General features: G+C 40.0%; 1 protein-coding gene across 3 annotated transcripts in view; it reads left to right on the top strand.

Annotated features, from left to right (window-relative positions):
- Positions 1-7,939: 7,939 nt before the first annotated feature.
- The window catches only part of FBXL2 (F-box and leucine rich repeat protein 2), a 51,439-nt gene continuing 37,101 nt past the window's right edge, over positions 7,940-22,277 (top strand). For 2 of the 3 annotated variants that reach the window (XR_009419222.1, XM_059479860.1), the window contains exons 1-2: positions 7,946-8,048; positions 21,788-21,849. Coding sequence is in view for 1 of the 3 variants with exons in the window: in XM_059479860.1 (XP_059335843.1) it covers positions 8,046-8,048; positions 21,788-21,849 (65 nt within the window). In the remaining 2 variants the exon portion in view is untranslated. Of the gene's footprint in view, positions 8,049-21,787; positions 21,850-22,277 lie in introns of all 3 variants that reach the window. The other variant, XM_059479875.1, reaches the window with a different exon arrangement.

Here is a 22,277-nt window from a genome sequence, read left to right as displayed (position 1 = left end):
TAAAGACCAAACTGGCTAGTCCCAAGCAACCTGCTCTGATCTTAGAGCCAATCCTACTCTGAGCAGCAAGTCAGACAGGATGACTGCCTGAGATCCCCTCCAAGCTGAATTACTCTGTGATTCTGTAATACTAAATCATTATGTGTGCTGTTCAGAAAAACAGCTGCTGGAAAAGGGCACTTTAGTTACCTCCTATGTGTTGATTTTACCCTGTCTGACATTGTGCACTCAGAAGAATGCTGGGTTGCACTCTGAAGAATTTTCAGGATAGTCCAAAACCATGCACTTCTTCCTGATTAATAACCTCTATAGAGCTGACTCTTGGGAAATGTAGAGATTTCTGGTGTTTCCATTTGACTTTTTTTCTTCCAACACCCTATCTCCCAAATCCCCACCTCAACCCTGTTCTGCTGCTGTAGTCTGCAAATGCCAGGAATACAGCAGAAGGATGACCACGGATAATTCCAGTGCAACCACATAAAATCAGAGGGAAAACATCAGGAAGAAATAATAACACTGCAGAATGTTATAAAACAAGTATTTCCAAGCCAAGTCATTTAATTGGTATGTAAAAATCTTTTTTTCTACCTTCCTTGCATAAGATGACCTTGTTCGCTGCCACTTTAGGATTGATACTTTTTCTCAGAACAGAAGATGGCACTACAAAAAGTCACACTATACATTATTGGTATTAATAGCTTAGCATCAAACTCACACTTTTAACAATGATAACTCTTTCTGCCTGAAATCTGCAATTGCTTCACCCTGCTGCCACCACTCCTCTGCAAAACATCTGGTTTTCATCCATCCTCACTCTCCTCCAAATTCTGACTCTTCTCCCCACAGTTTCAGAGATCCCAAGCCTGCTCATTTTCTGTCTGCTTCCTGCCTTCCTTGTTAGCCAGAGTGTGACTGGCAGGAAGGGGAAGCATGTAAGGTCAATCAGTCTGCTGCAGAAAACACAGGCAACAGATGCAACAAAATGCACAGGCTTTGTAATAATCCTATAGATGAACAACACAGAAGGTAAGGCACGTTCCAGCAAGTGACCTTAAATAACACATTAATTGGCATAAGAAAAGAGACATTGCAGTTGGATGTGAGACCTGGCACCCAACTTCTGTGTTGTCTGCAGATGTCACTTACATTTCCACAGAGGCAGGTGATGTTCAGGCTCTACAAGGAACAACTCAGGGAAATCTGTTTGCTTCCTCCCATGGAGCCATGGGACATCACACCTATGTCAGATGTGACCAACAGTGATTATTGAAGGGATCAGGGTCCCTCCACACACGAGGTAAATGCTTTTCTACCACTTAGCACTCGACATAAAATGTTCATGGACTTCCAAGGAAACCCTAAACCATGCCAAACCTTGACCTACTGATGTCTGTCATTTCTCCAATGGACTTCCTGAAACTGGGATCTTTCCCCCAGAGTGATTATTTGTTCCATTCTGTATGTCTGAAATGTTTTCTCTATAGGAGGTACACTGTGGCTGTTATTTGATGTAATTCTGGAAAATCTCTATTCCTGCAAAGCTCTTGTCCTTCAGAAAACTAAAACAGCATCATAAATTTTTGTTTTCCAAATAAAGTACAATCAAAAGAAAATAAAAGGGAAATTCAGAGTATGAATTCCTGAACTATCTTCATGAATGCCAGTAGAATTAGAATGCAGATTAATTTAATTCTGTGACTGCTGAGGAAAGAAACAGCTACATTTTGTATTTTTCTGGTGTGCCTTTATTTTTCTGGCAGTGAAGGGACACAAAAATATATTCTGTATATAGATCCCTAAATTTTCTAAATAACATATTCAATATGAAGTAAGTGTGATTCATCCTTCATAATTTATTATTCTCTTCATGAATGTGCTTATTACAACAGTTGCAGTGTTGCTATTAGGATTTTGTCACCATTTCATGCAAATCAAACTGAAGCTATTTTTATCTCTTATGTATCCAATATTTAAGAGATATCTCCTACATAAAAATGTAGAAATTATGGAAATTCTTTAGAAATATGGTCTTGGCCTATATTTTGCATGTTCTTCGATATTATTGCACGCTTTTTTGGATATGTTACAAAATTTCCAATCAACCGTTAGTAATAGGTTTAGCAGTTGTTTAAACCTCCTTCAAAACCCTCGTTCTCATTTTTATCCCACAGAAGGCAATTTAGGGATCCATCTTGCTATCCAAAGCAGTGCTTGCTGCCATTGATAGTCCCTGAGAAATCAAAGTACAAGTAATTTACCGAGTAATGGGAGTCTGGAGGACAGAAGTTGAGGTTGCAAATGTTCATTTAATTTTGGGAAGACATTCAGGCAGGCCATGTTTCACGCTAGAAGTGTACACACCATGTTCAGTAATGCCTTCCTTCTAGTTCTAACCCTGCCTCTGCCCAGCTGTGTGACATTGAACAGGGGTCACACCAGGCCACGCTGCAGTTTATCTTGATTTAGAACAGAAACAAAAACGATTCCTGGGCATTTGGGAACAAAATGCTCCATCGGATAATTTGAGAACTAACAGTGCCAATGACAGAATTACACTGAAATTTTCAGTGGAAATGTACCCTTCTGAAAATCCATTAAGAGAAAAAAAAAATTAAAAATCTTACCCTATCTATCGTTTCTATACAGACATCTAAATGGGCATGCCATTTGTGACTCCCACTGTTTCTGTATACAGTGGTCCCACCCAGGGGCCCATAACCCTAAACACTAAACATCCTGACAGCATTAATATTTATGCTTCACTTTGTACATATATTTGTGTTTGCATCTTGAGGCATGTAATTCCAGGCTCCCTATACAGTCAACAGGGAGCACATGGATTCTTTACTTCTCACAGGTCTTTGTAAAGACAACATGTTCTTCTAGCCTAAGCAGCTAATTTTGATGCTTAAAACTTAGCTGTGTCCAAAACTGTGCATTGAAGCAACTGAATGCCAACAAAAGAAAAACCTCAGGCATAAAGTTCAAACTGGCAATTTGGGAAAGCATCATTACCAAAAGGAGCAATAACTATATAAGTTAGGTGTCTTTGCTATCTCTTCATCTGTGTTCCTTACTGTGCTCCAACCTTTTGCTGGTGAGCCAGATGAGAAGGTCCTCTCTGCATTTAAGTCCAATTCAAAGAGTCTAGGGTTTCACAATGTTTGCTTTTCAAAGAACCAAGCACATACTTAAAATTTAAGGAATCTCAAATAAGAACTATATGATACTGGAAATGCCAGAAGCATAAAATATCTCTTCTGTTAAAGCAACAGAATGTTTTCAAAGTTTAGAGAAAATAGATACTCTGCATAGACATTTGACCACAATAATTTTCCTTCTTCATTTAAAATTCTAGGATTTTTCTCCTCCTTTGCTTTTATTCAATAAAACTCCATTCAGTTTTCTACCTCCCAAGACAAAACAGATGCAAGGATTTTTAGTTTAGGTGACCAACACCTAACTACATTAAAAGGCTTTTATTTCACAGTTGCAAACTAACATTATTGGAAAATTACAATATTTGATTTACAGCATAGAATGGGTTTATCAAACATAATTTTCAAACAGCTGAATTGTTGGAAGCTATGACACACATAATCTAAATTCAAATGTTAGGTCTGCTAAATGTTATGAATAATTTGAGTGTAACAAGCTGAGAATTTTTTTCTGGTACTTTTATGCAAATAAATATACATACATTACCCCAAAATGCAAAGCTTGAGAAAGAAAGGCTTTGTAAAGCATCTTTAAGAATTCACATTTGTATTCTTTAGTGAGTGGCTTATAAATGTCTTTAAATTAAAAAGATTTAAAAAACCAAAAAGCACTGCAGCACAGTGTGTAAACAAAGGGTTTTATTGTACTTTGCAAAGGGTATCCTATTCCATCATTGCTTCTGCCACCCCAATATATTCACATGACTGCAACAAATGGGCACTAATTCAAAGGAGTATTAAACAGTAAGTTTTATTGGCATTTATTATGACACAGACAGAACATTAGGACATGCAATAAAATACCACTCTGCTTGTGAACCTAAGCTTTATTTTTATTTGCAACCACACAAATCTTACAACAGTGACTTTTTATACCTCTAATTTTGCTTCATTTTTTTTAAGCATAGCTCCCAGCCAACTGTGCTAGGCTACTGGGGAAACCATACATGGTCAAAGTGCTACCAAATGTCTGTACCCTCTGTGCTGTTGACAGACATATGCAACAGCAGCTAAACATATGTACTGTGTCCTTCTCTGGAACCCAAGTTACCTTTCCAAACTTTTATCAGACTAGTTCTCCCAAACAAATATTTTCTAAGGGCAAATGTGATAGAAATTTCAACACCTCTTACTTAAACTGGAAATTAAATTAAAAACACCCAAGCAGAGATCCTTCTGCATGGCAAATGAAAGTGTGCTCTGAAATGCAATTTAAATATACCATATTAGAAGGAGTGCCTAGTGAGAAAAGTCTGGAGCTGGATATGGGGGAACCCTCTGGTTTCGTGCTTACTGAATTATATCAGTAGGTGAGGGTAACCAATCACACAGACACTTACAGGACTGATGCCATGGCTTATCCAAGTCTCTCACACAGATGATAATTGTCAAACTTTGCCAGCTCATTATTATTATTTGAGCGACTGTGGCAAAGTTCAAAGACTTTGGCTGAATTTTTGTTCTTTTTTTGCATAAAGTAATTTTCTGCTGCAGAGATTCACTAACACAAAACTGAGTCTAAAAACATCACTTTGAATTTTTCTAGAACAATGAGAACACAAAAGAAGGACCAACCTTGACCTATCAAATCTAGGAAAAATGGCTGTTATGGGAATGTCTCAAACACAAAGCTTTCCCACATCATCTGTCTGTGCCTGAAAATACTGCCTGGCTGACATTCAGAAGGCTTCCTATAAGTCCTGTAAGTAAGTGCAGGTTACTCATGACCTTGTCCAGCCATGTGCTGAAAATCTCCAACATCTGACACCTGTGTCTGTGTGATCCCTGGTTTAGAGCACAGCCACTCTTACTGCCACAAACCCTCTTATATCCAGTTGGAATTTCCCTTTCTGCCACATGTGACCATTATCTCAGTCTTTCACAGGACAGTCCGGCTTCATCTTCTTTATAACCCCCATTTTAGGTATTCCACTACCATTTTAGGTAGTGGAAGCTTGCAATTAGATCCCTCATGGATTCTTGTCTAGATTAAATGAACACCAGATCTCCTCTTGCTTGGCACAGTCTGCAGCCCCCAAAACTTGTAGTGTTCTTACACATGATTCTGCCCATTTTGTCAACACCTCTCTGATGGTGAGGATCCAGAGGTGCTGACAGCACTTCAGATGCAGCCTCATGGGTATTGAATAGATGGATGCAATCACTTCTCTCAGCCTCCAAGCTACTTCCTTCCTAAGTAGCAGTTTTTTAATGCATAGCTCACTTCTGATTCATGTTCTGCTCACTGTCCACCAGAGATGGACAGAGCTGCCCCAGCCTGTGCTCTTGCAGAGGGATGCCTCATCACAGATGCAGGATTTGGCATTTGCCTTTGCTCAGTGTCCTGAGATTCCCATCAGAATTTGAGGTTACCATTTTTGCAGCTTTCAAAGGCCCCTCTGAATGGTTGCCCTGCCTGGCAGCAATGACAGACTTCTCATGATCCAGGGCTGAGGTGGCTGAGGATGCACCATGCCACTTTGTCAGAGCTGGGAGGAATGGCTTAAATGCAGAAAACTGGCAAGGAGGACTGTAAATTGATGTTGCAGCTGGGAATAACTCTTGATGAGCCTGAGTGAACAGCAGCCAAGTGATCCTCTAGCATGGATCGAGTTTAATGGTGTCAGTGTCTCTGCCTGGGTACCTCTGCCCAGCTGCTGCATTGGGGATCTCCTAGATAATGGGAAAGAAATTTACTCTTAAATTCAAAACTCTTATATAAACTCCTTTCTAGCTATGAGATTGTGGTTGTCCCAGCTGATGGACTTCTTCAGCTAGCAGGGGTTTTTTGATTAAAATTTTTTTGAATTTTCAGGTGATACCACAATATGGACAAAAGGAGTCCAAAATATCAGTAGTGTGGTGCTATAACACCACTAGTTGGTCCAGACCCAGAAGGCTGGATTTCTGTCTCTCACATCCTAAATATATCCATAGGTGGCAAATGTATGGCTGTCTTCTCCTTCTTGTGGGATGAAACAAGACATCTTTTTTCATATAGTCTTTTTTAATACATAAAATATTGATTCAAATCTATTTTGCAACAATTCGCTCCTTCTGACAGTTTTCAATCAAATGAGAACTGATTGAGGCAATGGAGAGTCTGCTCACACATTTGCCTCCTGTCTTGCATCTCTTGCAAAAACACATCCAAATTTAGCTAATTATACTGGATTCCTCATCATCAAAGATGGTGGATATTTTGTAATGCCCCTTCTTCTTGCAAAATAAGATAATTTTTTTCCTTCAGGTTGCTGCAACTATAATTGATTCTAATTCCCTAGATTTCTTTATTTTTACTGTTGTGATAGGGAAATTTGTCACTATCCTTACAATACAGTCCAGATAATTGCCATATGAAATAATTTTTTTAAAAAATGTATCATGTATCTTTTCCTTTTTCTAAATGTGAATGAATAGAATTTAGAAACTGCTAGTCTGGGCCTTCTGCAATTCAGCTGAACATGTCTAAATTGTTTATACATATTTCACATTTCTGAGGCTTTCTTCCCTACTATACAAACCAGATCAGCTGTACCAACCAGGTCATTCGCCAAAATCTGGAGAGTAGAAGACAGCAGATTCAAAGATGTGCCAACAAATGATCTGTGCATGTACCAACTATTTCCGTGCGGGTTCTGAGAAAGGACACTTTCATAAGAAACTATTTTTTACTGTTAATCAAACCAGAATGTTTCATTCCTTAAAGGAATGAAGGCAGCTCGTTCCAAAGAGCAAACTCTTGTTCATCTGCAACAACTACTTATGATTCTTAGAAACCTGAAGGACTGAATCAACAGAAAACAATATCTGCTGGGGCAATTTTTTCCTCATGATTTTTCCCATCTCCTCACTTTTGCATGGGGTATTGTGACTGCTGAACAGATGTGACCCACAAGCACGCTACTAACAATGTTGTGTTTGGCTTTCACAGAGCTTTTACGCAGAGAGTGTTTGCAGAAGCAAGCCGTGCTCTTACTGACAGCATGCATTGCCTGAAAACTCTTGGCTGGCTGACAGGCCGGCTTTTGTGGATTTTTCCGTAGCGATTTAGGATGTTATCGTCCCCCGGTAATCTACAGCCGTGGTTGCAAGTTGCAGCTGCCACGGTGGCATCTCAGGCTGAACTTTTCATCACTCTCCATGACTACCTGAGGGGAGATCGTACCCAGGTGGGAGCTGGCCTCTTCTACCTCCTTGCAGTGAGACAACCAGGTGTCACGGCCTGAAGCTGAGACCAGGGAGATTCAGACTAGACATTAGAAAATAAAAAAATTCACTCTTAGTGTGGTCGGGCATTGGAATAGGCTGCACAGGGAGGTGCTGGAGTCCCCATCCCTGGAGGTGTCTAAGAGGTGTCTGGATCTGGGTGATGTGGTTTAGCGGTTTAGAGGTTCCAGTGGTAGCGCTGGGTTGATGGTTGGACCTGATGATCTTTAAGGTCCCTTCCAGCCTTGACGATTCCACGATTCGGTGTCTCCAGGAGATCACGCTGCCCAATACAAATCCAGGCTGCAGACGGGCGGCGGAGGGCGCAGCCACACCTGGCAGCGCCGGCAGCACCCCGCAGAGCCCCGAGAGGGAGGGAGGGCAGCGCCCCGCCCCTCCGCCGCCCTCAGGGCCGCTCCCTCGGGGCCGCCAGCGCCTTCCCCCGGGAGGCGGCGCGGGGCGGGCCGGCCCCACGGCGCAGGGGCGGTGCCGGTCACGCGGGCGCGCGGCGGCCCCGCCCCGGCTCCGGCGGCAGCGGCGGCGGCGGGGGCACCTGGCGCCCTCCTCGGGGCTCCTCGTCGCCGGGACAACCGGGATCGCCGCCGCCGCGCCTCTGCCATGGTGAGGAGCCCGCGGCACGGCCCCGCCGCCCCGCCGCAGCGGGCTGGCCCGGCCGCCCGGGGCGGGCAGCGAGTGCCGGCCGGGCCGTGCGGAGCGGCCCCGGGGCCGGGCGGCTCAGCCCGAGGCGAGGGTGGCGGGCGGGGAAGCGAGGGGCGCGGATGCGGGGCTGGGCGTGCGGCCCGGCGCGGGGCTGCGCCTACCCGCGCTGTAGACGAAAAGAAAGGAGAGTGTCTGTCTGCCCCTCTGTCCGTCTGCCCCTCTGTCTGTCTGCGTGCCTGCCCAGAGCAGGTGGGGCCGCGCTGCCCCTCGCTGTGGCACATGCCTGCGTGTCTGGGGCGAGGTGTGACGGGCGCCTTGCCGCCTCCTCCTCCTCCCGTGTAGCGCCGGAGCAGCCATGGCAGGGCTCTGCCTGGCGTGTGACGCGAGTCAGGTGTGTTGTCCGCCTGGATAACACAGGAGGGATGGTGTGTTTACATGGTGTGTTTATATGGGTGTGTAGGGCGTCCGGGCAATGATGAAGGTGTGTCGTGCCCCTTATAAAGTCGAGAGGAAAAGCCAGGGCGTGTGTCGGTGCGCAGGGCAGGGATGGGGTGTCACCGTGGGGATGCGCGGGATGCTGGGTTTGGGCGCTGTGCTGTATCCGTATGCATGTGCCGTGAGTCAGGGTGTGGCCTGGGATGTGTGCACATAGCAGATACACAATGAGCGTAATGCTGTGCCTCTCTGTGTATCTGCTGTGATTTGGGCTCCGGGTATGGTGTGTTTGTGTTGTAGCAGAGATGTGGCATTGTGTGCGGGGCCATGACATGGCACCGTACGTATGTAGCCGTGTCTGCCCGCTGCGGTCTGGTACGGGCTTGTTCCTGTGTGTATATATAGTGAATATTGGGTGTGGCATAATCTGTGGATATTTTTAAAGGCACGTATGCTATGGGTGGGGCAAGGATTATCCGTAGTCCTGGGCATACGTAGCCGATACAGGGTATGGTATTTGTGTGTACAGAGCAGCAGTGGCTTGGGTGTGTGAGCGTGCGTGGCTGTGATGTTGTGATGTGTGTGCACGGGTGCATTTATTGCATTTATAATAGATTCATGGGGTGAGTGTGGCGGGCACAAGGTTTGTTTCACCTGTATGTGAGGATGGCACGACACGGAGCACAAGTGTGAGGAGGGTTGCAGTGGGGAGGAAGAGCGGCTGTGGTACTCTGTGGGGGTGTGACACAGTTCGTGTGTGCCACGAGTGGCAGGGCACAGATGCATCAGATGTTTGTGAAAGGAAGATGACAAGGCACGTAAGGGGGAGTGTGTAGGGACAGGCACAGCATGTTTGGGAAGATGATTGGTTTGAGCCCTGTTTTCAATTACAACTTAATTGTCTGATGCCTTAGTGCTTCGCAGTGATAGTTACAACAATAGATGCAGCAGGAAGGCACAGTTGCTGGCCTTTCCCACGCGAGGAAGTACACAGTGTTTTAAGGCAGTCACTTCATGTCTATATTTCCGTGTGTGTAGTGCTAGTAGGTTTTCTGCATCAGGTTCTGGGGAGGCAGAGGCAGTGCTCAGCCTCACAAAGGGAAGAACTGCATTCCCGTGGTGTTGCAACTTTTTGTCCTTTACATGAAGGCTTGTTCATGCACTCTCTTTCTTCCCCTGCACATTGCCTTCTGCTCCTTCCCAATTTTAGCCTGCATGTTCTGAACCCAAACAAGGCAACCTTGAAAACTAAAATGTGAGGTGGAATAAAAATATGGATCGACTGTGCGTGATTGCAGTATTCTTCTGTGTGGAATCAGTTTGGATTTGCTTTGCAAAGGCCTTAGGATGTATCTGTTGCTACAAGGAGGAGTAAACCTCCATGAATGAGGCTGTGGATGGCGTGGCATGGTGGAGTGATTGTGATGTGACTCAGTGACATGTTCTTCATATTAATATTCCATCAGAGAAGATGTAGTATCTTAAGTCAGTTCAAGAAAGTGGATTTCTCTCATCTTCTAAATTTAAGATCAATTACAGACTGAAAAACAACTTATCAAATATTTGTAAACTGAACCAGGGGAGGCTCAGGTTGGACATATTGTAAAATTTCTTCGCTGGAAGAGTTGTTAAGCATTGGAATGCTTAACATCCATGGAGGTGTTGAGGAAACTACTGTGGCACTTAGAGCTATGGTTTCATTCACCATGTGGAGGTATTCGGACAGAGGCTGGACTCAATCTTGGAGATATTTTTCATTCTTAATGATTCTATAATTCTATAAATAAATATTTTCCATTCACCAAATTCCAGGCATGGAGATTTTCTTTGTGGTCCATTTTGACATTCCCAATGAGATACCTTTAGCAGTGTAAACTCATCAGACATACTGCAAAGCAGCATTGGTGCTGTAATTGCACAGGGGAGATCTCAGAAATTATACCATCTGCTCTCAGATTCTTGTATTGGGCAGCTTCTTAGTTGCACTTGACAGCTGTTAAGCTGGTAGCCACCATTTTTGGTATTATTTTAATATTTTTCAAGTATTTTATTCAATGCATGCTTGTAATTCGAATTTTCCTGTCTTACAGGGTTAGTCCTATTCAAATTGTTCTTTCCTTCTTAATTCTTTGTGGCTTCATAGAATTAATTTTGAGCAATTAACACCAGACCTTTTAGTACAGGGAATATCAATGTTCCTAAAAATCAGAAGGATTATTAGCTTACTGCTTGCTTATTTTAGAACAGACTGGAATATTTGGTCATCCTAGTTAAAATGAGGGATAACATGGGGCTAGCAGATGTGGAAAATTGCTAATAAAAGTCAGGTTTGCTGTGAAGCATGGCAACTATTTTTAGGTAGGTGTAGAAAAGTAGTACTAGTCTTGGCACTGGGACAATATTGATCTGAATCCCAGCAGAAGGCTACACATTGACAGTACTTCAGCTGTTTCATCATTTAGAAGTCAGAATAACTGCATTAATTTAATGTAAATTGTTATCAACTGGCAATTCTGGTAGTCTTTCTACTGAATTAGAAATGCACATAAGTGGGATATGCTAAGTAGGACAAAACCAGATGAAATTGTGACACCAAGGAGTTCTCCCTCAAGCTGGTTAGACAATAGCCACAACATCCACTTTCATTCTTTCTAATAATCTTTTTAGGAAGGTGATCCATATTCTCCATAGAGTTCTGCTTTTCCTTTTTTTTTTTTTTTTTTGTTTGTTTGTTTGTTTGTGGGTTTGGGTTTGTTTGGATTAGTTTGGTTTGTTTTAACCTCTCCATGTGTTTTAAGACAATGCAAGAACTGTTAAAATTTTTCATCATACTTGATGTGAATGTGATGGAGCTTGAGTCCAGCTGTTCCCCTGAGCTTCTACAAAACAACTTTCCCACTTGAACTTTGAATGCAGAGTGGGACATTCTCATTCTTTGTAAAGGTTCTGAGAATGAAGGTTGTAAACACAGAGTAAATTCTATATGGTGATAAGCAGATTTGCATTCTTAGAAATGCAGAAAAACTTATACATGAGGCATTAAAAGTATATAATGATGAACTTAAAATTCGCTATATACTGGTATCTCTGTCAATTCCATTTTTTTCAGGATCAATAAATGACTTGCATATATCTCAAAGCTTAAACTAATTGTTCTTGAGACTGAAGAACAAATGGTTTGTAACGATGAAGCATTTTTCTCAGCCTAATTTTTCAAAAAAATGTGCTGTACTCTGAATGTCTGAAAATCTGTATATATAGTGCGATTCTACAGCACTGTGTGAAACCAAATGGATTATTTTTGTGACAGAATTAATTCTAATGCAACTGTAGTCCCTGTGAATCATTTTGGGGTGGAAGCTGCATTAGATTCTATTTCAGTATGTCTCTGTAGAGTCTCAAAGTTTCCTTACAGGTCAATAGAAAGTATCTTTCTCAGGTGTTTTGAACTTAGGCTTTTGCAACTTATATTTGAGTGTTTGATACTTAAGGAGGGATTTTTTATGTACCTGGTCAAGGAAGAGTAAGCACAGGATCTGTAAATGCTTAATTTTTGCTGTCTCAAATGACCTCCCTCTTATGCATCTGCCCCCATCCACCTGAACCAAAACAGAACAAAACCCATCCCAAACAAAACTACAGCATGAATTTAAATGTTTAAATGGAGTAGAATAATTTCTGTTTGGTACTGGGAGGTAATGGAAATGCAATAGTTGACACAAGGGCACCTCAGCTGACAAAATCAACTACAGCCAATTTCTTGAGGGATTCCCCCTGGCTTTTTATCTTTGCATTGGAGGAACCACTGCTAGAGGAGTACTGGAAATTTGCCCTTTTCTGGACTTGCTTATTTTTGACTGTTTGGAGCTATGAACTCCTGCTGTGTAGCCCACAAGAAAGTACTCAATATTTGGTATTGAGCTGCAGCACTCAAAATATTTACCTTAATTCTTGTTACACTCTTCTCTTTCTATTCCATTGTTTTCCTGTGTTCTCCTTGGTAGGCAGAAGGAAACAGTAAATTTGGTTTTCATTGGATTTGATTGCTGTTCAGCTGGTTACCCAGTATGTTCTCTAAATTTAAATCAAGGAGACAAGGACATAATCAAATCTGCATAAATGTGAAACTCTACCAGTATGTCAAGTTTGTCAGTCTTCAGAGGTTGAAATTGAGGTCAGAGCTTCACAGAGAAAAGGCATTTCCATATCATAGCTTGATGTTACATGGTAGTTATATAAATATTAAGGGGCAAATGTCTAAGTGTGCTTGCAGATTATAGGCTATTTTCAGAACTATTTCTGAAACAAAAGTATCAAGATAATTTTATTTCTGCAGAAACTTACATTTTGGCAAATGCTGAATCTCCAGTTTCTCTTCTAAATCTCGACCTGTTACCTTTCTTGAAACAGTTTGAAAAAGGTGTTTTGGAAATGCTACTATGATGCTATTTCCTTTGAAGTCAAGTGTAAGTACTGCTTGTAACCATGAAGAGGTACGTAGATTTGTCTTTTATAATTGAAAACTATTATTAATAATGCATTTGATGTATGGTAGCTTTTATTAATTATACATATATGGCATATATATGTAGCCACAAAGCAGATTTTTTTCTTGTTTCTTTCTTGTTCATTTTCTAGGGAGATTTGCCTTGCAGAGAAGATTTGCCCTTCATAGTAAAGATTTCATGCTCAGTACTAGGAAGAACCTCAGTTCTGGCATAGTGTTTATGAGGCAGATCAGGCAGAGCTTTGAAATGGCTTTGTAGAAACTGTAGAGCCATTTCTGTAATAAGCCATACCTTTTATGTCTCAAATGTGTTTTTGAAGAGCAGTTTGGAGGGGGAGGATTCGTACTCAAAATTTCTGTTCCACAGGTGCTTAGAACAAGGGTTCTGACTGCTTCAGCCATGCAGTCAGTACTTAAGCTGTGATTTCATTTACAGTTTGAGCTGAGTGCAATAAGGAGAATTGCCTTTCTGGATATGGGATTGCGTGACTGCAGGGAGGACTCTGTCAGTTCAGATTAGAATGGTGCAAACTCCTGGGGAAATGGACTTGCAGAAGAATCTCCGTGTCAACACTCCAGGAGGATTTCAGGTCTCTGTTGTCATGCCATCAGCCTGTTAGCTTGTGTGCTGATATTGAAGACTGGGAATAAAACTTAGCCATATGTATGTCAATAAAAACAGCTATGTGTAGAAGTGGGGATTCAGAGAAGTTTTGATAGGTATTCTCCTAAGGGCTCTGAATCTGTGATGTGGATTAAATTTGGATGGCTGAAACGACATGGCTGTCCCTAGGCAAATGTTGCTACATTGAAATGAATGGACACTTTTCTCTTGGAGTGATTTTGTTCAGGAACATATCATGTTCTGAATGCCTTTGAGAACATGTATTTATAGCATGATTCTACAAAATGGCGTGACACCAGCCGGATTATTTTTGTGATTACACAATTATTCATTTGAGCACACAGTCCTTGTAGATGTTGTGATGGAAACTACCTTAGAATCTTCTCCAGTATTTTTGCTTAGAGTCTCAAAGTTACTTGAGTGGTCAAAGAAAAGAATCTTTCTCATGTGTTTCAAACTTAGGCTTTTGCAAATTCCATTTGAGAGACTGCTTGATGCTTAAAGAGGGATTTGTCATTTACCTGGTCAAGAAATAGAGAATCTGTATCATATGTAATGAACATTGTGAGGGGCTACTTTGTACCCTTGTGATGGGTTACAGGTAGCAACTGCTTTGTTCATCTGATTTTAATTTTCTGCCATTATCCCATTAATTAATGGGTCTATTGCTTTCCAAGCCCATAAAGATGATGATATGGGTTTCCCCATATTCCACTTCAAAGTACTTTATACATTGGACTGCTAATTAAATGCTTTATTTTAATTTAGTTTTTTTAGGAATGATGTCTAAATGCATCATCATATACTGTTTGGAACGATATAATCTTAAAAGACAAGTAATGGATAATTACCTGAAAAAGGAAATGTTCAGTCATTATTTTTTTTTAAGAGAAAGCAAATTGAAAGAAAGATTTGCCAATCAGTATATGACTAACAGATGATGAAGATAAAACTTCGTCAAACCTGTTTTTTCAGCTGTCTCTCTGCATATGTTTAAAGAATATACAGGGATACAATAAACAGCTTTTCCAGATTTCTTAGTGTTTATGTGGTGGTTGTTGGATTTTTTTTTAATTTATTTTTCTTTCCTGATCTGAACTAGTCTCTAGTCATGGAAGATTAGGTAAGGAGTGGTTTATTTTTCTATGTGGTTTGGGTTTGTTCTGCCATCTCTGGTAATGGTTAGAACTAAGTGCCTTGAAAGGCAAATATGAGCTGGGTGCATCTGAATGAAGGATTAGGTCTTCCATGTAGCTCCTATCTCAGAGTAGCTTAGGGAAAGCAGAGCTTGCAAACCTTTTTTGCCAATAAAGTGTAATGCCTCTTTCTTTTAGTGAGGTATTGGATTGAGCATAATGTTTTCTGCCATGCTGGCTACCAAACACCAGCTACATGATAGCAAGTATTGATAAAATGTTATCTTTCAACTGAATTTTAGGCCTACAAGTAATTAGGTCAATCACTAATCTGCAAACCATTGGATTTCCCATTTCTAACCAGCAAAAATAGGAGCTGTCCCACTGGAGTCAGAGGATTGCTGGCTCCTGGGTGACTTAGTAGGAGAGGGTGAGTCTTGCATTAGGGTATGGGCATCTCAACAGGTCAGGTTAACCTGTTAGACCTTAATACCCTGGCTGCTTGCAGGAATGAAGCTGTACTCTCTAAAAGGCTTGAGCAGTGATTTCCAAAGATGTTGCTGGCAATAGGTGACTGCCCTTGAGGGAAACACACAGGAAAGGGTGTTGAGAGCTGTTTGAGCAACAAACAATGGGCTGGTGTGCTGGAGGCAGCAGGAAAGGCAAGCTCCAAGCACCTCCTGCTCTGCACTGAGAGGCACTCCAGTTGGAGCAACCAGAAGCCTCGAGGTAGAGTTGTGCAGCTGTGGACTTCAGCTCTGAGTTTCACAAGTGACCTTGTTCTGTCACCCAGTAAGAACAGGGCCTTGGGAGCCAGGCTGATGCCCTCCAGTAAAATGTGAATGATGTGGTATGAATACCAGTGCTGGCAAAACAGGAAAGATGGCTTTTCTGGAAGAGAATCAAGCAGCAAAGTGGGCAGTGTGGCCAGCTGCTTCTGCCTGGAAGGTTTTAGTATGTTAAACAGCACTTATTCTGGGGAAATTTTAAAAGCATTATGGTGCTTATAAGCAGCCTTAGGTCATTGGGAAACATTAAGGAAAAACAGAGAGATATGCTCAGGTGCATTTGATCTTCTCTGAATGTCAGCCTTAACTCTTTAAGATGACCAGCATAATAAGAACAGAAGTATCTGATGTGGGGTGTTGCTTTTGTTCAGTCAATTTGTCATCACAACATTAGAAGAGAAAATACCCCAAGGAAAGACCAGTACAAAAGATCCAGAGGGTATCTGGCAGCCAGGAGGAAGCTGTAAGGCTACTGAAGGCCGTGCCCTAGGCTCTAGCAGTGTGTGTCCAAAGAGAAGAAAATGTCAGCAACCACAGCAGGCCAGGAAGGCTGAATTTTAACATGCACAAAGGCATAGCCTGAGCCAGAGCAGGGTGAACAGCTGGAGCATAGGAACAAGAGCCTGGAGGGCAGATAGTATCTGTTTGTTGAAATAAAAGATTTTGCCAGTCTGTCTGTGCTGTAGACAAGCTTGGTTCAAGATGGGATTGTATTTCAAGGTTCATTTTGGTGTCTTATAATTTTTATTGATTATCCAGAAAGCTTTACCACAGGTTCTAGTTTAGCAGCAGTCCTGTGTCATCAGCTGTTGTGTCTTCAATATCACTTTCTTCAGTTCTGTTGGCAATGTATATCCTGTCTAACGCTCCTTTTGTTGCCTGGAGACGTTTTGCCACTTGCATGGTGTTAAATGGTTCTGCCTGTCTGATGCATTGATTGTACATTTCGGGAGGAAGCCCTAGCTAGCAGCAATTCCCTGAGCATTAGAGAATTTTATACACTTATGCTAGAGTGTAACATAGGATAATCTGAAATTTATGGTAAAGGAAGGTTATTTTGCCTCTTCTTCCTCCTCCATTTTTGTAGTGTATTTAAATAGAGAGCTTTTTAGGGTGCCATTCATTACTTTAGTTTGCTTGTGAGCTGCTCTGGGTAGCAAAGCCGATTTGGTGGCTTTCCTACCACTATAGCACCAGGTGCTTTCAATACCACAGCAAAACAAAATTGCACAGGCAACAATTAGGTGTCTCAGTAGAGGAGGAGGGGTGTGCAGCAAGCTGCTGGGTTTTGTTTGGCAACAAAAATCTGCGTATCAAGGCACTGAATAAAACCTGAATTTTATTTTCTCAGGATTTTCCTTTAAAATTTGGTTTTACCATGCCTATTACTGTATGGATAATACTTAATAAAAATTGTTCTTGCCTGTGAAAACCTGAAAGACTTGATACTTTATACGTATGGCTGTATTTACAATTTAAATAGCATGTGTGCTCTGTCAACCATCGAAGGGATGGAAATACATGGATTTAATTCCAGCCTATTTTCCCCTTTGGTGAAAATGACCCAATATTGGTTTTATTCCTGAATTGATAAATCCTTCAGCCTTGTTTTCAGTATCTATGCATTTTGCTGATGCTCTTTAGAGTCTTTCACACTTCATCTTCTCCAAACCTACTTTTGCCCATAATTCCTTTAGCATGCTACTAAGCAAGGCTATTTTTGAGAGTCTGGGTTTTTAATAACTTTTGATTTGAGAAGCTGACAGGTTGAAAGTCCTTATCTACTCTGATTTCAGTGGAAATTAGATACATAAATATCTCAGTGGAACTGAGCCATAATGGATGAGCTGCTACCAAAACTGTTTCATCTGTTAAGAAAATAGTCCTCTTCAATAGAAGACTGAATGACAACTGAAATTGCATGCTTAAAAAATATATATATATAAGGACTGTCACCAAAATTAGTAGTATAACCTTATTTTGATCTTGAAATAACTCTATCAGAAAAGATTTCTTCATCCCATTAATTCTGATGAAAACAGGAGACCCTTATCACTAGCTGCTAGTTGAGAAGAGATTAATGTGGTGCTTTCAGTGGTGGCATGCTAAGTATGGTGTGCTAAGAAGTAATGTTCTAGGACTAGTGGCAATTAGTATGTTTAATAATATGGAAAGGGAATTCAAATGGAGAAATTATCCTTTCTGGGTTTCACAGATTTACACAACCGGTGTTTTGTTTATGTTATAAAGAAATTTTTAAAATGTGGTTGCTAAAGAAATTAAATGTAAGAAGCTCTCAGGTAATTTTTAAAGAAAATATTCCCTTTTTAGGTCATAACCAATCTTTCAAAAGTACAATGAAGATATTACCAAGAGAGATCAGTTAAGGAATGTAAGAAATGGCTCAAGAGCCAAGTAGTAAGGAATTACAGTTTTCTCTTGCGGATTTTGTTTTGTGTTATTTGTTCCTGCAATTCTTTTAGTATGTAGAGATCTTCTGTAACTCTTCTTGTGTTTACAGGAAATTTGAAACTGATTTTGGAGTAACATTTATTACACATGTTCAATCACGTCCTTTTTCCTTGTGCACAGATTTGTGTGTATTTGGGGATTTTATACAGTCAAAACCATACTTTTGTAGAGTTTGAGATACCTTATCTTTAACACAGTCAAACTTGCTACCAAATACTAAAGCAATGAGAGGAGAAATATTCTTTTTACATTCAGGGTATTCTTAATTGTTATTTTGGATTACTGCGTACAGGTATTCTGAGGGCATGTCATTGTCAGCATGATCTGTAAGTAAAGAAAAAAAAAGGATATTTGGCAAGAATAATATAATATTGTTACAGTGATCAGACATTTCCTTAACAGAATGCTTTTGGTGAGGTTTTTTTTTTTTTTATAAATAGAAACAGAAAACTAGAGGTTATGTAATAAAAAATAAGTAAAAAAATAAAAATAACAATACATGAATGTACTAGGGTTCTTGCTTCAGTAATGGAAGTTTTAAATCATCAAAAACTATTCAAACAATGAATTTATTGTTATTTGCACCTTCTATCTTCTTTCTTTGCTTGCATGTATTTGAAACCATGTTACAAATATTTATCTAGAAAATGACTCCTCCATTTGTCCTGTGTCTGTTCTCTGCTAGGGGAAAACTTATTGAGGGGCCTTTAAAGCAGCCTCTCTCTTTTTCTGAGATGCAAACACAATATGGCTCTGGAGGCTGATAAACTTTCACAGAGTACTTTAAAGAGACACTTCCATTTTTCTAGATGTGCTTATTCCATAATAATAATAATAATACATTATTACATGAAAACTGCTGCTAATACATAGAAGAACACACAAAAGTTGCTGTTTGAGGGAAAACACCTTTGAATGTGTTTGTGGCCTCATCTGTGGCTGGTGTAGCAGGTGTGGTACTTTGTGTGGCTGGGCAGGTCACACACATCTTGTACTATGTAGTAAAAGCTGTGCTTTTTCCAGTTTTAGCTGGGATTCCTAAATGAACCATATTGATCAGATAAGCTGTCATGTATTCAAAATAGTTTGTCCATCCAACTTTAACTTTAGAAAATTCTTACATAAACATAAAAATGATAAGCTTTTTTCCTAATAGTTGCTGGTTTGGTTGTAGGTTTAGCCTTTCAGCTTGGCCTTGGAGGGACAGTACTTACTACTGTGCTGTGATTTGTAGCCAATTCACTTCTGTTGAGGAGTAGTTGAAAATACTATTTAACACAGAGAGCTATAATGCATGCTCAGGTCTTTAGAGCAACTTGCCTCATACCTTACAAATCCTGTGCTATCCTCACACAATGAGCATATATATATATATATGTAAGTGTATATATATATCTTTATATATATCTCCATGTTACTGTGTACTTGAGAATCTGTGGTGCAAAAAAAAGGGTAGTTAGATTTTTTTATACAGGCAAAGTGACAGCACACATGTAAACTAGTAGCACTCTGCAAAGTAGCTTTATTTAAAATATATGCTTATTCATATATATATCTGCTAGATGATATAACTTTTGAGGCATTGTCTGCAGCTATGGAATAATTTAGGTTAAAAGAGAATTTTTAGGTTTGTAATACTGAGTGTTCAGATTCTCAACCAAGATTAATGAGATGTAAGTTAACTTGTCTGTTTTGTCACAGACTTTGCATGCTCTCATGGAGGTGACATCCTTTTTCTGTGATTTATGTTCCTAACCTACAATGCACAGGAATATTTCCTTACTTGACTGTTTAGTGATCCTAACTTCTATGAGGATGGCATATATGCCCCTTTTTTCTGGATGAGTTCTGCTGTAAACACAATTAGGCATACAGTCTCTTCTTTAAAACAAAAATCCCAATATATTCTATTGTTTTCAGGCCTCAAACTGCAAATTTTGAGTAGTGTATAGTGTAAAAATGGCACACATGTGAATAATTCATAAACCTATGAGTTGTCAAAGTCAGAAGCATTCAACCAGTTCTAAAAATGTCATTGATGTACATGGTATATTTCAGCCTAAAGGCTGAAAATATCAGCAGCAGTGGGTATTGGATATAAAACAGCCAGAGCAAAGCTGAGCCTATGGTCAGCCATGTGGAACTGCTTAAAGCCAATGCCTCTCCTCTGAAGGAGCTGGAATTGTCCTATTGAAATATGTGTTCATGGTGGTTTTATGCTTTGAATATCTGTAGTACCCAGTCTGAATAAAAGTGCTGCTCCAGTTGCTGGAAAAGGAAGCTTGATTCAACTTGTCAGTCCTACTGAAAGTTGACAGCTTTATTGTCTTTAGAGCTGTGGATAGCCGTGCACAGAGGTAGTGGGTGAAGAAATCTGTGTCAAAATTGAAACAGTAGTATGCAGTTAAACTTAGAATCAGTCTAGGATGTACTGGAAGAGTAAAAAGGTTCTTGGCAGCAGCCAGAAGAAGGTTCAAGTTTTCAAATCTTACAATATTTTTTTGGGAGATATTTTCAAAATTCCCAGGTGTGTAAGTTTTGCTATCTCCCTTCCTTTATGAAGACAGAACTAAGCTTATATTCAGCATTTTTTTTCTTTCTTTGCTTTTATGGACCTATTTTCATTTTTTTAAACAAGAAGCAAAGCAAATAGTTTCCAAGTATTGAATGTGTGTGGATAGTAGGATGAACAACAATATCCTGATGTCAAGAACAGCATATGCTTAATAAAGGGAGAAGATTTCCTCCAGTTGTTTTAATGTTTTGTGTGATTTTTATGTTTACCTTTTAGTGTTCAGAAAACTCATCTGGTTTGGATCCTTCTTCCTAGATCTTGTTTCTGGTATTATGGACAGCAAATGAACTCCCTAGAGCTCTTCTCTTTACACAGGAAATGATTGCTTGTGACTTTGCCATCTTCCAGTCTTTGCTATGGTTCCTTAAATTCCATTTCACCTTCTGTTTTGTGTAGTGCTTGTGTTCCTGTGGTAAAATTTCTCAAACTTAAATATTTAGACTAAGTTGTAAATCTGATCAACATATTTGTTTTAGTCTTTCTATTTAGCTGTTGACTATATAACTTTAGTATTGCCTGCTTTTTTCCTTGGATGTTTTCTTTTAGTCTTTTTTTCCCCTCTTAGGATAAGTATTAATTATATAAAGTTTGGGTGAGAGGTATTTTCAATTTTTCTTGTAGCATTTTTTGATCTGCTTACTTTGCTTACATAGCAGTTGCAGTCCTATCTGTGGCACTAAATTCTTTAAATATACAGATAGCTATATTTTATCCATATTCACATGCCTGGGCCAAAGTATTTACACTGTAGAAGGTGAAAGGAGGGACCTGAATAACTGGGAAGTGTCCAGGGTTTTTTTTTTTAATGGGACAGTTTTAGGCCTGTGCAGCCACTGTGTGTTTGTACATGTCTTGCTTGAAGTTTCTCTACTGTTTGAAATACTTCTTTGTGCAGTGTAAGTGTGTTGGCTTCCTAATTATTAGGTAGCTCCACAATTTCTGTGTGGTTAAATTAGCACTAGGGAAGAGCAGGTGTATATGGGGGTGTGGCTTTGTTCTGTACATTGAAATAATTTTATAGTATTGACAACTAAAATGTTGAAAACTTGATATTAACAGTAATTGAAGAGAATTAAGCACCTAAGTAGAAGGTGAATAGCCTCTTCAAAAGATGTTTTTCTTGTTGGTTTTTAAAATAGTGTTTTTTTCTTTCTATTTCTAGGTTTTCTCAAATAATGATGAAGCCCTTATTAACAAAAAACTACCCAAAGAACTTCTGTTAAGGTAATTGTATATAACATAGTAAGGAGTAAAAACCTGAGGATTGTATGTTGCTTATGGGTTTTACAGGCTATCAAGTGCTGTTCTTTCTTTCTTAAATCCTCTTGAAATAAATAACACACCTGATTTAGTTCTTGGAATTCTTGACCTTGTTGCCTTGATTTGTTTTAATGTGTTCAAGTTATACTGTACCATGGAAGATATAATTTAGTTGTGATTTTTGACTTGCATGTCAGAAGCAGAAGTGAAATAAAATGTCCATAAAACTTTGGTGTACCAAGTAGTCAGCTGTTCCACACTCTCAGTGTTTTCTATCTGTCTGAAGAGCCTAATTCTCTAGCGTAGCTCAGACTCTTTGTGCCATGAACTTTATTATAACAAAATAAAATAAAAATTCAATGTCAGAGCTTCCAAAAAAGTCACTGCTCTAT

Source organism: Ammospiza nelsoni, chromosome 1, assembly GCF_027579445.1.
Source record: "Ammospiza nelsoni isolate bAmmNel1 chromosome 1, bAmmNel1.pri, whole genome shotgun sequence".
NCBI lineage: Eukaryota > Metazoa > Chordata > Aves > Passeriformes > Passerellidae > Ammospiza > Ammospiza nelsoni.
This window is presented reverse-complemented; position numbering and strand designations above follow the sequence as displayed.